General features: G+C 45.5%; 2 protein-coding genes across 2 annotated transcripts in view; one reads left to right on the top strand and one right to left on the bottom strand.

Moving 5' to 3' along the window:
- Positions 1-16,636, bottom strand: part of LOC310799406 (dedicator of cytokinesis protein 3-like) — a gene marked incomplete at both ends in the record, with an annotated part of 383,185 nt that overhangs the window by 100,361 nt on the left and 266,188 nt on the right. The window lies entirely within an intron of this gene.
- LOC310798976 (butyrophilin subfamily 1 member A1-like) overlaps positions 1-16,636 on the top strand; it is a 36,968-nt gene that overhangs the window by 8,099 nt on the left and 12,233 nt on the right. The window contains exon 2 of the mRNA XM_083661542.1: positions 12,928-13,239. Within this exon, the coding sequence (XP_083517668.1) occupies positions 12,928-13,239 (312 nt within the window). The remainder of the gene's footprint in view (positions 1-12,927; positions 13,240-16,636) is intronic.

Consider the following 16,636-nt stretch of genomic DNA (forward strand, 5'->3'; position numbering starts at 1 on the left):
CCACGTGAATCTAACGTTATATCAGCCAGTAATTCAGTCAGTTAACTGCCAGCTAGTTAAATTCAACACACACACGTTGTTGGTGAGGACCTGTAACGTTAATGTTTTGTTATTTGCGCCGTTCAAATTGCTGGTAGTGAGGGCCACTGCTTCATTCAGTCGCCTGGCTCTGTGCTGTTAGCACAGAGGCTAATAGTAGCCTATCGAAGCCCGCTGGTCTCCGTGAAGAGCTCAGCTGTCCAGTTGTTAATGAACGCATTGCAATGAATGGCATTACCGCACCGCAGCGACTTAATAAATTATTAATTATTCCCCCCACCCCCGCCAATGACGATGCCATCGTGGATCACGATGGTTCACTGTGGAATAATCACGATGGATAATTTACTGACATCGCACAACCCTAATACACAGAATAAAAGCAATACACACAAACAGATAAGATAATGAAATGATAAAAAAATAAAATGTCCAAGAGAAGGCTATTAATTATGGGTGCACTGTTGTGTCATTTTGAGGCATTCCTTGATTTTGACTTTAAAAGTAGGGTAAGTGGGGCATTCCCTTACTGCGGCCGGGAGACTGTTCCATATCTTTCCGCCCACAATGGACAGGACGTTCTTCCCGAAGGCGGTGCGTCTGTGGCCCAGCTCGCAGTCTCCTCTTAGGCACGCCCTGGTGGTCATGCCCTCCACGGACCTCCGTTTAAAAAAACTCTCCCAGGGGGGGGGGGGGGGGTGCAAGACCATGGAGACACTTAAACAGGCCTGTCTGAAGGTTTTAAAATGGTCAAAATCAAGGAAATCATGCTTCATTATAATGTTACAGATATGGGCGAAGATTGTTTTTTTATCGAAGATCTTTAGGGCTTTTTTAACACATTCACTGCCAGCCATTTTTTTTTTACTGTAGGTAGCTTCTGCCAAGCAGTTTTTTGAGGATTCTGGCTCATTTTACAAGAGCCGAGGATAATTTTCTGCTTGGACTTTGTGAACACGAAGTTCACAAAAGTACTAATAGAATGTGTGCTTTCTCTGTCTAAAAGAGTTAGTTTGTAGAGTTAGTAGTTATGTAGATATTAGCCGTTGAGTACAGCATGGTTTGAGCGTCTGAGACAGGAAGCTGAGATAATCGCAGTTTTGTGAAATTCAATCAAACAGGCAGAACAGTCACTTTAACCATTTATTTTTGGCATCAGTGAGAGATCAGACATCTGAACAATATAGTTCTGAACACCCTCTCCTTTAAACTCCTCCCTCCGTGGGCGTGTCTGGTGGCGTTTGTCACAAGCCAGTTTCTCCTGCCTGTCTGAGCAGTGAGCAGCCTCCCTCTCTGGCGGCCCCTCGTCGGCGAGTGTGGCGAGTGTGGACTGTGGATGGGACTCAATCGTTTCTTGGATTTTCGGTTGAGAGCTTTGATGAAGCTTTGTGCGATTCTAGGCTTTATGCTGCCCACCCAGTCTATTTTTGGAACCCCCCACCGTTGTGCGCCGGTGTGCAGCAGCGTGAAAGCGTTTTCGCCTACAGTATGAGAATGAGGCTCGTTCGTTTCTGGGTTTTCGGAATGCGTGCGATTCTGGCCTTTCTGCGGGTGTTTCAAAGTGTGTTTCACCCATAATCCATTATGCAAATTTGCAATCCCCCACGCCAGCACCGCTCTCCGCTCTCGGTGTGCTGCTGCTGGCGCGGCCGCTCTCGGGCGAGTCTGGTGACTGATGACTGTAAAATCGCCAAGCCATTTCCTTGAGAATGGCTTGCTCCCGCGGCTGTTTTTGGTTGGCTTTCTCTCTGTCGGGAGAGCACTGTCGCCACTTAGCTGGTCGGTAAAATAGATTATACACATTCTCTTCCTCCAATATTGGTATAGGAGACGTAAAAGGGGTTGATCGATGTCCCACCGTCAAAAAAAAAAAAAAAAAATTTAAGCCGAGATATCTCGTCTTTGGCACTCAACGGTTGGATTCTGTAAGCCGAGATATCTCGTCATTGGCACTCAACGTGTTAAATAGAGATTCAATCGGCTTAAGAGCTGTTTTACATGCCAACGACCAGCTCGTTAAGCAGTAGTCAATGTGGGAAAAAATAATAGAGTGTAGGAACATCAGGGCAGCATCGTCCGTCAGGAAATTTCTGATTTGTCTGAAGTTCGCCAGATTGTACTTGACTGAGTTGGTCACTTTCTTAATGTGTTTCTGAAAGGTGAGGGTTGAGTCCAAGATGACAGAAGAAAGATATTTGAACTCGCTTACTAGAGCGAGTTCCTCACCGTTCAGGAACACACCTGAGTGAGTGACAGTTTTGTTTTTGTTTTTTGTGAACATCATACAGACAGTTTTTTTTGTATTCAAGAGGAGACAGGAATCTTCAAGCCATTTCTGGACGTGGACCATCGCTGCCGTGAGGGCCTGTGCAGCATCCGCGGCATTTTCTGCAGCTGTGCTGCAGTAGTTGATCTCTAAGTTTCATTATATCTAGGGATGCACCGATCGATCGGCACGTGACCGGAAATGGCCGATTTTCACGTGATCGGCCTCGATCGGTGATCTGCGCCGGTCACTCTAAATAGCCGATTCTGTGAGCCGATTTTCACATGACGTGCGCGCACCCCAAAGCACCGAGACAGGCACCCAGCCACCACGCCACACACGCCAGCATACCTTCCTCGTTGTGGATTTTTTTCACCGTCAGTGAAGTAGACAAAGCTCGCAGTTTGTCACACATGCAAGTCGAAAATAAGCCGTGGAGACAGAGATGCGGCCGAGTCCCGCTCGGCTGGAGTCCAGTCTGAGCGGCTCGCTTCACCTCACTGGCCCCTCTCTCTCTGCTCTTTCTCCCCGGGAAGCGGTGCTCCAGCAACCCGCCACCGCGCACAGCATAACCATTCCCCGACCTGCCTTTTCCATTCCACATCAGCGCTGCTGCCTCAGCCTGTCACTCATGTTGCAACGTGGTGGATACAGGAGAGACTATTTGTTTCGTATTGCAAATAGAACGACATGAGAACGACGGACATAATAATAAAAATGCATCGGACTCACAAGTGTGCAACGTTTTCTGTGCGTGATGATATTTTTTCGGATGGCAGATAAAAATACGCATACCAAACTTCGGACTGTGTGTAAACTCCACCTGATATTCAGACTAAAGATCGTTACTGTAACTCATAAACTCATTTCCCCTCTACTCAAGAGGACTGGTCTGGAGCCAGTCTATAAACTCCTTGTCCATGGATCATTTTGATGTTCTGTTGCACCTGTTTTCTTTTGGAAAAGTAAATGCATGATAGCTGTAGGATATAGGCTATTGGATTTAATTTAATTTTTGTATTCATTGTATTTGCACAAAAAAGCTCTGTCCAGTAGCCTAACCTGGAACACTTTTATTTTGAGATGTGTTTGAGTGAGATGGTCCTACTTCATGCAAATTATAAGATTTGTTTATTTGTTTATTTGGATCCCCATTAGATGTAAGAATTGTTCTATGAATCTTAATTTTCAAACAAAGTTACAAAAACGTTTGTGTAAGCTGTCAATTGTTGTTTTTAGAAAAAAAAATCGGTATCGGCAAGTCAGACTATTCAAAAATCGGAAATCGGAATCGGCCAAGAAAATGGCAATCGGTGCATCCCTAATTATATCAATACAGTCGCTCGTAATCCAGGGGAGAGAGCCGAGATTTTTTTTCCGAGGGCTCCCTCTTCTGGAGAGTGACTGTAAGACATCTTTAATAGTATTGAGAAAAGAGGAAGCACAAAGGTTTATATTGTCACAGGAAATCAAATTATCCCAGTCGAGTCCCCTAATAGGGATGGGCATTTTAAGCAATTTAAATACTCGAGTACTCTCCTTATATTCTGAATGAGTGCTCGAGCACTCGCGCGGGAGGGGGGGGGGGGGGGGTCTGTGTGATTACTATGGTAATGACTGAGCAGGGGTAATTTGCTGTATATGGGGCTGTTCACACATAACGTTTGCATTTTTGCATGGAAAAAGCGCTACCTGGAGCATTTTTTGTCAATATCACAGTCAGTCCCTCTGACTGTGATATTGGGTGGCGCTAATGCCAGGATCAGACTACACGATATGTTTTGTCGTTCACGATGTCACCATGTCAGACGAGGCCATCATACTGCCATAAATTCATGACATGTCTTGGTCGGGAGACTGGCCACACTACAAGTGTATTCTCGCTTGACACCGACAGAGCGTCGTATGCCACCGTCATCACGTCGTCTGCTGTCGTCAGCGAGTTCACAGGTCGTCGGGGAGGCGGACCTGTGAACGAAATCTCCCAGCATTCATTGAGGCCAATACATTGACAAGAAATAGCAACCAAATCAGCCTAAATAGGCTAAAGTGGTAGATAGAAATAATGTTTATGTTAGCACAACATGCAATTGTGAACATTTCAATATTGGACAAAATAAAACATTGAAATCCAAACACAACCCTATGTGAAACATGTATGTAATCCAGGGGCTATATATCTCCCTCGCAGAATTAACGTTATTTGGATGAGTCACAGCCTCTACTGTGATGCACTGTGATGTCCGCTCCAGTCTCCAACTTACTTCATGTGCACGCCCACTACTTTCTTGCCAGCTGCTGCGAGACGAGAATGAAGAGAAACGAGCATGCAGCCGACTCTTCTGAGCTCATGTTATTTGTATTGAGCAATGCCCATTGCCCAGGCGTTTAAACGCAAATTAAAACACCCTGGCCTTTTTATCTCTTTTATTCTTTTGAGCAGAGCGGAGCGGTGAGTGCGAGCGGGTGAAATCTGTATCGAGCGGTCTCCCCAGGACCTGATACCAGTCTTCCGGGGTGTCAAACTAGGCGAAACCATGTCCAAAAGACTGACATGCCAGTCTTTTCGTCAGGGCGTTGTGAGGCGTCCTAGACGTCCCGACGCTGGCCTTTGATTATGTCACACTACAAGAGGTGAAGGCGGCCGATCGTCGTCCCCGACGGTCATATTCGGGCCCGACGCTGAAAATCTGTCGCACCCGACCAAATCGGTCTAATATCGGGCTGAATTCGTGTAGTCTGAACCAGGCATAAGCGAACATCTAAAGCCTACCTCAGACAGTATCTCCGATGGTTGGATGGATGGCATTAGCGCTTTGGAGCAGACAAGTTGTGAAACAAGCGAATGCATTTCCAATAGCCTACATGTCCATTGTCCAGCAATGTCAGGTTATTGTCCAGTATCATCCATTTTACTTTATGATCACTGTTACACTAACGTAAATCCACGGATTACAAGGTCCGGTGTTCTGCCAAAAAGTGAAAACTGACCAGTGTGATTAACGTTACAGCTGCAGCTGAATAGTGATCACCATGAAGCGCTTGTCTCCCAAAAAGTGATTCTTTCTCCACATTTCTTGTGACTACCGTTATGGGAAACGACAGTGTGGTCAGCAAACTAGCGTTACTGTTTTGAATGAGTTTTATCGGGCGTGCGCTATGAAGAAGCGTGCGTCTCCTTCGGGAGCATATCTTCAGCCACCATTTTCGGGATGAGCTGGAAAATTTCCGGTTAAAACTTTCAAAATAATGTTACTTAAACAAAAGTAAATAAATACAGTAGCTTACTGATGATGCACGTTGGAGGAGAAAAGGTATTTCCACGAATGAAGCAGCAAACCTTGTATCAAAATACTCGTTGTGATGTTATATGGCGTGAAACTATGGCTGTAACGCATTACTCAAAATAAATAAGGTTACGTTACAATAAGCGTTTTATTTTGAAAGCAACAAAGCGGACGATGTACTTGTACATTCTGGCTGACTTGACGCCCGTGCAGTTCATGCTGCCAGATCCACATCAGGGCTCGACGTTAACTTTTAAAAGTGGTTGGCGGAGGGGCAACCTGACAAGAGCTTTTGGTTGCCCGAATAAAAATATGGAGAAAAAAACTATGCAGATTACAGGAAAAAATCGATTCACTTAACACGTTAATTGCCAACAACGAGTTGAGTCGTCAAACACAATCCAGCTGTTCACTGCCACCGACGAGTTGAGTCATCAAAAAATATATATATATTTTTTTGACGGTGCTACGTGGATCAATGCCCCCCGCGTCTCCTATGGAGATATTGGAAGTATTGAATGTGTATAATCTATTTTACCGACCAGCTAGGTGGCGACGGTCCTCTCCCGACAGAGATAAAGTCAACCAAAAGCAGCCGCCTCCAAGGAAGGAAATCAAGGAAATGGCTTGGCGATTTTACAGTCAGAAACGAACGAGCCTCATTCTCATACTGTAGGCGGGGACGCTTTCACGCTGCTGCGGTGGGGATTTCCAGAAATGGACTGTGTGGCTACTGTCCATGGTGGGCAGCATAAAGCCTAGAGTCGCACGGGGCTTCATCGGGGCTCTCAAACCCAGACCTATCCACACTCGCTGCCAGGGAGGCAGGCTGCTCAAATTCGCTGCCAGGCTCCCAGCAGCAGAGCACTCACTTGTGACAAACGCAGGCTGAAAGCCACTAGACACGCCCACGGAGGGAGGAGTTGAAGGAGAGGGCGTTCGGAACTATATTGTTTGGATGTCTGATCTCTCACTGATGCCAAAAATAAATGGTTAAAGTGACTGTTCTGCGTGTTTGATTGAATTTCACAAAACTGCGATTATCTCAGCTTCCTGTCTCACACGCTAAAACCATGCTGTACTCAACGGCTAATATCTACATAACTACTAACTCTACAAACTAACTCTTTTAGACAGAGAAAGCACACATTCTATTAGTACTTTTGTGAACTTTGTGTTGACAAACTCCAAGCAGAAAAGAATCCTCGGCTCTTGTAAAATGAGCCAGAATCCTCAAAAAAACAGCTTGGCAAAAGCTACCTACAGCAAAAAAAAAACGGCTGGCAGTCAATGTGTTAAGTATCGCAATTTTTAATGTGACGATTTTTTGAATCAATCTCTTATTCCAGAATCGATAATCGCGTCATTTTTTTCTGTTTATGTATGAAATGTTACCACTTTCATCCATCACATTATAGAGCGCTTCCCTCTGCTCCGTGGCTCATACAGCCAATCATGTACCTTGTAGAGATGCTGCGATCCGATCATGTGATCGGATATCGGCGAGATATCAGCCAAAAAACATGGATCGGATCGGATCAGATTCCAGCGAAAATGACCGATCCAAGGCTCCGATATAAGCACTCCATTCCATGACTCCGCTCCAGGATTTCTATCCAGCATGCAGCAGCAGCAGCACACAGAGGCCGCGTTGAGCCTAGGATGGCCAGGGCCAAAACGTTGTCTTGCTTCAACATACATCGCATCGCATGAACCATTTCCACCCGCAGGTTTGAGGAGTAGCTAACATAAACGTCAGATAAATACTCTCTATAGGCTAACGTTACCCACTGAGGCAGCTAACATGGCTAATTAGCTAGCTAACACCAGCTATCTTTCTCCTCTAACTCACGTTAACGACACGTTAGTTGACTAAGCGAACGGGGCTGTACAGCAGGTTGTTATCAAAACGTATTGCACTGAAGAGAAGTAACATTAGATAATGACGAAAGACTCCTCCAATCTGGCAGTGGAAATGTATGCACAAACTTTGTGTGTAACTTTGCGAGACTCAACCGAATGACTGATGAGTCTCGCGTTGAGCCTAGGATGGCCAGGGCTTAGATCTGCGTGAGCACGACCCGTCGTAATTTGTCCAATTCAAGGTACATTAAAACGTTGTCTTGCTTCAACATACATCGCATCGCATAAACCATTTCCACCCGCAGGTTTGAGGAGTAGCTAATAGGGGTGGGGGAAAAAATCGATTCACCTAAGTATCGCGATTTTTAATGTCACGATTTTTTGGATCGATCTTTTATTCCAGAATCGATAATCGCAAAAAAAAAAAAAAAAAATTTTTTTTTTTTTTTTTTGTGTGCTTGCAGTCAGGCCACTCACTGAACAGCAGGCCAGGCGCCGCCTACTGGTTTACTAGTGGTTTTATTACTTTATTAGTTAGTCTGAAGTAATAATTACACTTCAGGGTTAAAGTGGGTGCATCTCATTGTAAAATTGGACTTCAAACGGCCCAAATCTGGCTTCAAACGGCCCAAATTTCACGCGCGTTGGCCCATATCGGCCTGGCCTGCTTGGTATCTAATGCCCGGCCTGAATTATGATCCCAGTCCGCCCCTGTTTTTAACTATATCGCCCAGCCCTACTCATGATATATAATATACAGTCTCTAGTGTATGATTCAACTTTTCCCATGTTCTAATCTAGTGTAAAAAAGCAAACAAACTGAAAAAAGAAAAGAAAAAAATAAACAAAAATCGCAATAAATCGTAATATCGAATCGCAATAATCGTAGAATCGCAATACTTAAGAATCGCAATATAAATCGAATCGGCACCCAAGAATCGTGATAGTATCGAATCGGGAGATAAGTGAATCGCCACAGCCCTAGTAGCTAACATAAACGTCAGATAAATACTCTCTATAGGCTAACGTTACCCACTGAGGCAGCTAACATGGCTAATTAGCTAGCTAACACCAGCTATCTTTCTCCTCTAACTCACGTTAACGACACGAGTTGACTGAGCGAACGGCGCTGTACAGCAGGTCGTTATCAAAACGTATTGCACTGAAGAGAAGTAACATTAGAAAATGACAAAAGACTCCTCCAATCTGGCAGTGGAAATGTATGCACAAACTTTGTGTGTGTGTGTGAGAGACAGGGACAGGGCTCTGTGTGTGTGTGTGTGTGTGTGTGTGTGTGTGTGTGTGTGTGTGTGTGTGTGTGTGTGTGTGTGTGAGTGAGAGACAGGGACAGGGCTGTGTGTGTATGTGTCCTGTGTGAGACTGTGTGAGACAGAGTGGGGGTGTATGTGAGGAAACAATAATTATTTGTGTCCAGTGTTCACCCATTACAAAAGAAGTGTGTATTTGATTGTTATGTTTTAGTTTTACATCAAATTAATTAGATGAACTAAATCGTTTACATACTATATTACCAAAGCACACACATACATACCTAACCCTAAAAATGTTTGTTGCCTGCTAGCTATCAGACAGCATAGAGAGGCTTAAATATGTGCTGTATCGGTATCGGATCGAAATCGGTATCGAATCGGGTATCGAAATTTGATCGGAATCGGATCGGTTTTGAGGCTAAAATATCGGAATCGGATCGGAATTGAAAAATCTCGATCGCAGCATCTCTAGTACCTTGTTAGTACAAGTGACACGGAAACAGCCAATCATTTAACAGAAAAACTGAGTGCATCCGCCCCATGACCCGCCCCCACTCACACACAGCTAATCATATCCCTCAACGGTTTGTTCCAGAGCCAAGAGTCTCGACATGCAGCACTGTCGAGTTGCAGCAAAATAGAACGTTTGTGTTGTGCTCTGAAAGGGTTTTCCCCCCCTTGAATCAAATTGTACATTATCAGCTTTATTTTAGCATGCAAAAGTAGCGCGAGACCCATTCCTGGCTAATGAGTCTCGCATTTTGGTCCTCCGCTGACGCCACTCGTTTGATCTCACCCGGCGTTACAAAGAATTGATGTGGGTGAGGTGAGTTTCAATTCGTGTTAACGTAACGTGTTAACATGTGTTCTATTAATGAGCACCCGGGAAATTAACGTTAATGTTAAGACACCAATTTCACAAATACGGACGTCTGCAACGTTCCTCGGAATGCGGGGCATCCACAGCTCAATTCACTTCTGTGAGCAGAGACAAAGTTGAACTGTTGGAAAGGTTTTACTTGTACTTTGGGACAGGAATACCTCATTGTGTCATCTATTGAGCACACAGCTTATGACTTTGTCTTCTGCTTTGGTGGAGTCTTGATGGGTATATAAAACTGATAAAAAACTGAGAAATGTAGCCTACTGCATTTTCAGCCAGGCAAGGCTTTTTCTCGCCCAACCAACGGCGCGCGGTCCCCAGCGCGGTCATCCTCCAGCCCTACATAAGCCTATGACATATTTGTAGTTAAGCAAGTCAAAGCAAAACCCAGGCTTTTCCACACCTCTGATTCACCTAACGTTAACCCTACAACCCTGAAATACACGTTACCAAACGTTTTCTTAGAAGGCTGGCAACGCTAGGCTGTCAACAAAGTAAAACGTCACCATGTCTGTAAATTACTGCTTGCAGTTGCACTCAGAGCATATGTGTGTGTAAGACAAATTAGACCTACCTGACCTACCTTGAAAATAAGGTGGTTCAAAATAAAGTGGCTAAATGCAACCTTTTTCTTCTCATGTTTTTTATTAATAAAAACGGGTAATTCAAATTATCAATAATTATCGATATCGACTGATATGAAAGATATTATATCGATATACTTTTTAACTATATCGCCCAGCCCTACTCATGATATAATATACAGTCTCTAGAAGTGTATGATTCAACTTTTCCCATGTTCTAGAGTAAAAAAGCAAACAAACTGAAAAAAGAAAAGAAACAAAGAAACAAAAATCGCAATAAATCGTAATATCGAATCGCAATAATCGTAGAATCGCAATACTTAAGAATCGCAATATAAATCGAATCGGCACCCAAGAATCGTGATAGTATTGAATCGGGAGACAAGTGAATCGGCACAGCCCTAATTAACAGTCCCTTGGGTTTCGAACGTGCGTCCCAAATTAATTTAGCATGGTTGAGTGTTCGAAGAAAATGTAATCTGCGTAGTTTTTTTATTGCAAGGTTGCAAGAGGTTTAGGTCTTACTGTTCTTTAGGAGGGTGTAAATGATAGTGGTGGTTGCCGCTCGTCTGCGGGGGGCGGAGCCGGCCGGTCTGCGGTGGTCCCGGGCTAAAAACAAGCCGCCGCCGCGGGGTCCGGGAGGTCCGCTGATGATGATGGTGGTGATGGTGGTGACCGCTTGTCCGCGGGGAGCGGAGCCGGCCGATCTGCGGTGGTCCCCAGAGAGTTCCCCAAACTTTTGAGTAGCCAGTCAGATTGAAAAAGTAGCCGGCTCATGTTCGCGGCATTTGTTCCAGTGGTCCTTTTCCCAATTAATAAACAAACCTCAAATATGTATCCATGAGTGTGACAATTGAAATAATACAAATAAACATTCTTATAAAGGCCCAATGCTCAATTTAATTATAAATAAAACAATATCCATATTGCAAAACACAAACCGGCAATGTATATTTTTAAGAACAAAGAAAATACTAATAACTATGTTTCCCACAGGATTTGGAGAGATTGTGGTGGGTAGACCTTGCTTGGACCCTCTTGGGGGGTTCGGGGGGCCATGCCCCCTGTAAGAAAAGTTTGTACATTTTAAACTAAAATGCATGAATCTGGTTCACTTTGAGAACCAATTTAAGAGGCTACAGGGGTGGGCAATTATTTTTCATGGGGGGCCACATGAGAAACCCAGATTGTTGCTGGGGGCCGAACAAATAATTTGTCATGCCGTAACCCAGGAACTTTGATGATAGATTCTCAAAGCCTGTGTTGAGGGTCACACAAGAACAAAAATGCACTCTTGAAGCTAAATAAATCCAAAACCAACAAGTTAATTATTTACAGTTTTACTTAATTGTAGAACAGTCATTTCTTACACATGAGATTACTTTGAGCCTTTTAGTCATAAAGATTATTGAAAGATATTCCATAGTCCAGACTGAAATGTTATAACAGAAGTGGAGTATTGGCCAGAATGACATGAACATTTGGACACTTATTCAGCGGGTATCTTGCATGTTGCGTTCAGGTGCACTGTAAAAAAAATAAATAAAGTAACCGGTAGGCCAGAGGCCAGTAGGCGGCGAAATAGCTAGCTGCCGGGGCTTGGGGGACTCCCTGTGTCCCGGGCTGAAAACAAGCCGCCGCCGCCGCAGGATCCGGGAGGTCCGCTGATGATGGTGGTGATGGCCGCTCGTCAGCGGGGAGTGGGCCGATCTGCGGTGGTCCCGGGCTGAAGACAAGCCGCCACAGGGTCCGGGTCCTCGCGGGGATGTAAGGTCTCCGGTGGGGATATCTGTACAGCTGCTGGGCCCTTCGCCGTTGACGGGATTCCATCGCTGGGTGCGCCGTGGGACGCCCGGTGGACAGCCGACCACGGACTGCTGGACTGCTGGTTGTCGGCGCAGACCCGCCCGTGGCCGGGGTCAAGCAGCCTCATAGCGAGGCTCCGTCGCTGGCTGCGCCGTGAGACGCCGAGGCAAGGAGATGTGGAGCACCAGGGGACAGCCGACCACGGACTGCTGGACTGCTGGTCGTAGGCGCAGAACCGCCCGTGGCCGGGGTCATGCAGGAAGCCGAGGCAGGGGGGTGGAGAGCATCTGTGGCTTGATCAAAGCTGCTCAGCCATCCAAACATCGGTGGAGGTAGGTGAAGCCACACCAGCAGATTGTCGACTGGCGTCCGCTGCGGGTGCAGCGCATGTAGGGGCTGCGTGGGCCAGGTTAGGCGAGCTAGCTGGCTAGCCGGGCTAACTGTGGCTAGCTGGGTTAGCCGCCACATCAGCCGGCCTTCATTGGTGGGTCCTGGTCCCGTTCCCCCAGTAGGACCGGGGCACGGATGGATGTCCCCCGACAGCAGCAGGCACACGGAGATGAAAAGTCTGTTATTCACATTTCCCTTTCCTATGAGCGGCCACCAAGCAGCCCGCAGCAGGGAGGTGAAAGCCGCGGCCTGGCCATCGCCAAAATGTTTGTTGGTGTGGTTGTTGTCCGCTGGGTCGTCAGTGATGTAAAAGTTGGGCATGTTTGCCATCATTTCGCCCACCATCCTCCTTCTAGTAGGCGCTTTTATGCTTTTCAGCCCAGCAGGATCAGAAGGATAGCACAGAATTGCCGGGCACAGCCGGCAGGCGACATCCCTAGGTTCAATAAATACCATGATTTAAAAAAAGTTAGCTTTCTGTGGAAAACAAATATTTGAATGCATGTACCAAAATTCCCCCTTGTTTTTTGTCTTCCAGGTGACAACTGGACAACTGTGTACGCCACAGAAGGCAAAGCAGCCATCTTGCCGTGTACCCTTCCCAAAATGAATATTGAGAGAGAGCTCTTCGACTGGATGAGAGGCCCTGACGAAGTCTTTCTTCATGACGGACTGGTCATTCGCATTCGTTCTGAGGAGTTCCAAGGACGGGTCTCGCATTTTCCTGAAGAACTGAAGAACGGCAATGCCTCACTCCTCTTAAAGGCCGTGAAAGTGTCTGATGGTGCAAAATATTCATGCGACTTCCCAGATCAGACCAGACCTAAATCTTACGTTCAGTTAATTGTCAGTAAGTGGTTTCAATATTTAAGAATTCATATTTATTATTATCTCGGCGTTCGGGTGGTGATCCTTCCACGTACTATGTCCTGCTGGTGAAACTCCTCGCTGTCAGGTGAAAAGAATGGGCTGGCAACTGCACGTGTCAGAGAAAGCATGTGCTAGTCTAAAACTCTCCCCAGATCAGCAGAGGGGCTGGAACAATGACCGGGACAGCAGGGGAATTAGCCAAGTACAATTGAATCAGCAGGGCTCCAGACTAACTTTTTACACTAGGTGCACCGGTGCACCTTACTTTTTAATTTAGGTGCACCAGCACATAATTTAGGTGCACCCACATTTTTCACCACGACTTTTGGCACAGCAATAATACATTTTAAGCTTTACCTTCTTTGTCATTTTGTATACATATTGGCAAATTATTAAATGATACGATCAAAGATTTTCATGTCAAACGTCTGTTAAAGTCATCACCAACTGAGTTAACACAGTGAGGATTGAGCCTATGACCCACTGACGGAAGCCTTTGCATTTTAAGTATTGCAGCATTTATGAACTGGGTGTCTGTGATGTGATTATCACCTTACATTATGCTCCTAAGTTGAAAAAGTTAGGAGCACATTTCTCTGATACATTACAATTTAGTTTAATTCAATTAAAGTAGGCTACCATTCTCATGATGCACTATGAAGGTCTTACCAGATAAGAATGACTCGATAACCATTTATTTAGTAATCGTAGTTTGCCTAACATTATGTAATGGTGGTCATGATTGCGGACGTTCACGTTACTGTGTGATTAGTGACATATCCCACAGTGTGCTGTTTAATGATAGTCTCACTGTGCACTGCGGACAGTGAAAAACCGTAGCTGATAGCTGCTCTTAGATGGTCTAACATTAACAGACAGCATAGTCATATTGTCAACAACACATTTTAGCGATCTTGAATTACATGTTGGTAATGTAAGTAATCCCAGAATTGGCTTGATAGTTAGCTAGCATCCCGCTAGCGATGCTAACATTAAACGCTAACATGTCATTGTCATGCCAGCCAACCTAACGTTAGTCAGAACTCGTCTGCTGAAGCCGTAGCTTTGTCTCCCGTGTACAAAACCACCATCTGACACATTTTAATTCCATCTGTTTGTGACTCCGATTCCGGTACGAGTGAGTCTGGCCGCACACCAGTAATCATCTGGATTGATGGCTGGGGACTGTCCTCTGTTCTACTAGCGATAAGGACGATACGACTTCCAGTCGGATTTTCAAAGTAAAACGATTCGGCCCAAGTCTAAAGCGCTCAGAAGCAATTGAAAACGTTTTATTTTTGTATTTCCCCTGTCTTTCTATGTGAGAGATTAGATTGACCGCGCCGCATGCTGTGGTACAAGAGCAGGGTGAGAGAGAGAGAGAGAAAGACGCTACAAATTCCAGGGTGCACCAGTGCGTGTTAGGGCTGGCACGGATCAGAAAACCCACGGATCGGATCGCGTGACGGATTTTGAGCCACGGATCACGGATTTTTCGGATCAGCAAAAAATATATATATGCTGTATATAGGCTATATCAGATTTTTTCTCTCAAAATTAGATTTTCGATTTGATTTTTTTATACTATTATACTTCTCTAACCATTTGTTGCCCTGCACAGCTCAAAAAATATTTTTTTCTCATGACACAATTTATGCTTTTACTCTGAAGGCAGAACAACCCAACTTCCTGTTTTAGGTGGCACTGCGCCTAACTTCCTTTTTTGTTGTTGCTTGCTAACGTAGTCACTTGAGACGGGTACAGACCAGACCGGGTGAGTCTGGAAACATAACGTTGATGCTACGTTAAGCCCCACGTGTTGTTTTGTTGTTATGTGTCCAAGGCAACATTTCACCGTCCGGTGATAATGTGTTCGTGAAACGTGTGCGGGTGTGTGTGTGTTGTGGCTCTCGTTATATTGTGCAGCCCGCAACACGCTGCTCGCATTCCTGTGCTTTTTCAGAAGTGTTGAAATAAGTTTGTTGTCTTTAGTAGCCACTAGCCACAGCCTTCAGATAGACTTTACAGTGGCAACAAGGGATGAGGAAGCTCACTTGTGCTTGCCATGATGCCTGTCTGTGTCTGGCTGCGCTGCAGGCGTTCTCATACACTAACGTTAAACGTTAAATGAAATGAAAGGGGGCGGGGGAAGGGGGGGTCCGCGGACCATTGACGTTCCGAACCGCGTTCCGAACCGCGGGGGCTGATCCGTACGGGTCACGGATTATCCGTGATCCGTGCCAGCCCTAGTGCGTGTTATGAAAATATTTATACGCACTGGCAGATTTTAAGGTGGGAAAATGCGTGTAAATACACACACACCGTTGCTAGTGAACGATTTATCGCACTTATGACAACGTGAATTGTCAGCATCAACTCCAGTGAAGTACAACCAGACTTTTGATCACTCCGTTCTTTTCTTAACGTGTTGCGGTGTCTCCTCGGCTCTGCCTTCCCTAATCAGTGTGTGTAGTGTGTGCATGTGTGTGTGCTGCCTGCCCCGCCCCTCTCGGCTCCTCAGCTGCCAGCGAGGATCTCTTTTCTTGTTCGGAAATCGCAAAAAACACATCATAGGCATGTCTTACGGAGTTGGTGCGATAAATGTGCAAAACAACGTTTATGTAGCAAATAAATAGGATAAGAGAACCGTTAACGTGAAGGCTTATTGATCCTCCGGTATCTCGAAATCCGGCCCCGGGGCCCATTTGTACCGGGTCTCGGTACCCATCTCTACCTACAGGTTTGCCTCAAAAACTCTCCTTCACAAACTGGATGTTATTTACCATGCTGCTATCCGCTTTGTGACTGGGTCTTCATTTAACACTCACCACTGCTCAGTGGCGTGTCTAGGGAGTGGCCTGGGGTGGCACGGGCCACCCCTAGAATCTGATTGGCCACCCCAGGTGCCACCCCATATGATTGGCTCTCTGCCCAGTCAGTAAACCAAGCTTCCGTGTATAGGCGCAATCCAGTCTTAAACCTGAGAGGCAGTAATGAGCCATAGTGACTAGCCTGCCGAAAGCCCCAGAGAAGAAGATCTTGATTTGAAGATTTGGCAGCAGCTGAGCAGCAGCAGCAGTCAACTAACGCTAACGTCGTCTTGTGAAGAAGATTGAAGTGAAGCGTCCTCTGTCTGAATCCTGGCGGCTAGTCTACATCAGTGCTTCTCAACTGGTCTAGCTTCACGACCCACATTTTTCCTTAGTCATTGAGTCGCGACCCAATTTTCTGAATTTTGCCGGAATTTGTAGCATCATTTAGCCCCCATTGCAAGACGCTAGCATGGCAAGTTGGTACCAATGGATGCCTTAGGTCTTCTAATTTCATATGGTACCAGTATCTTCATTCTTGCTTTAAAAATGAGCACGCTGCTACAG

Source organism: Poromitra crassiceps, assembly GCF_964638095.1.
Source record: "Poromitra crassiceps genome assembly, chromosome: 27".
Lineage (NCBI taxonomy): Eukaryota > Metazoa > Chordata > Actinopteri > Beryciformes > Melamphaidae > Poromitra > Poromitra crassiceps.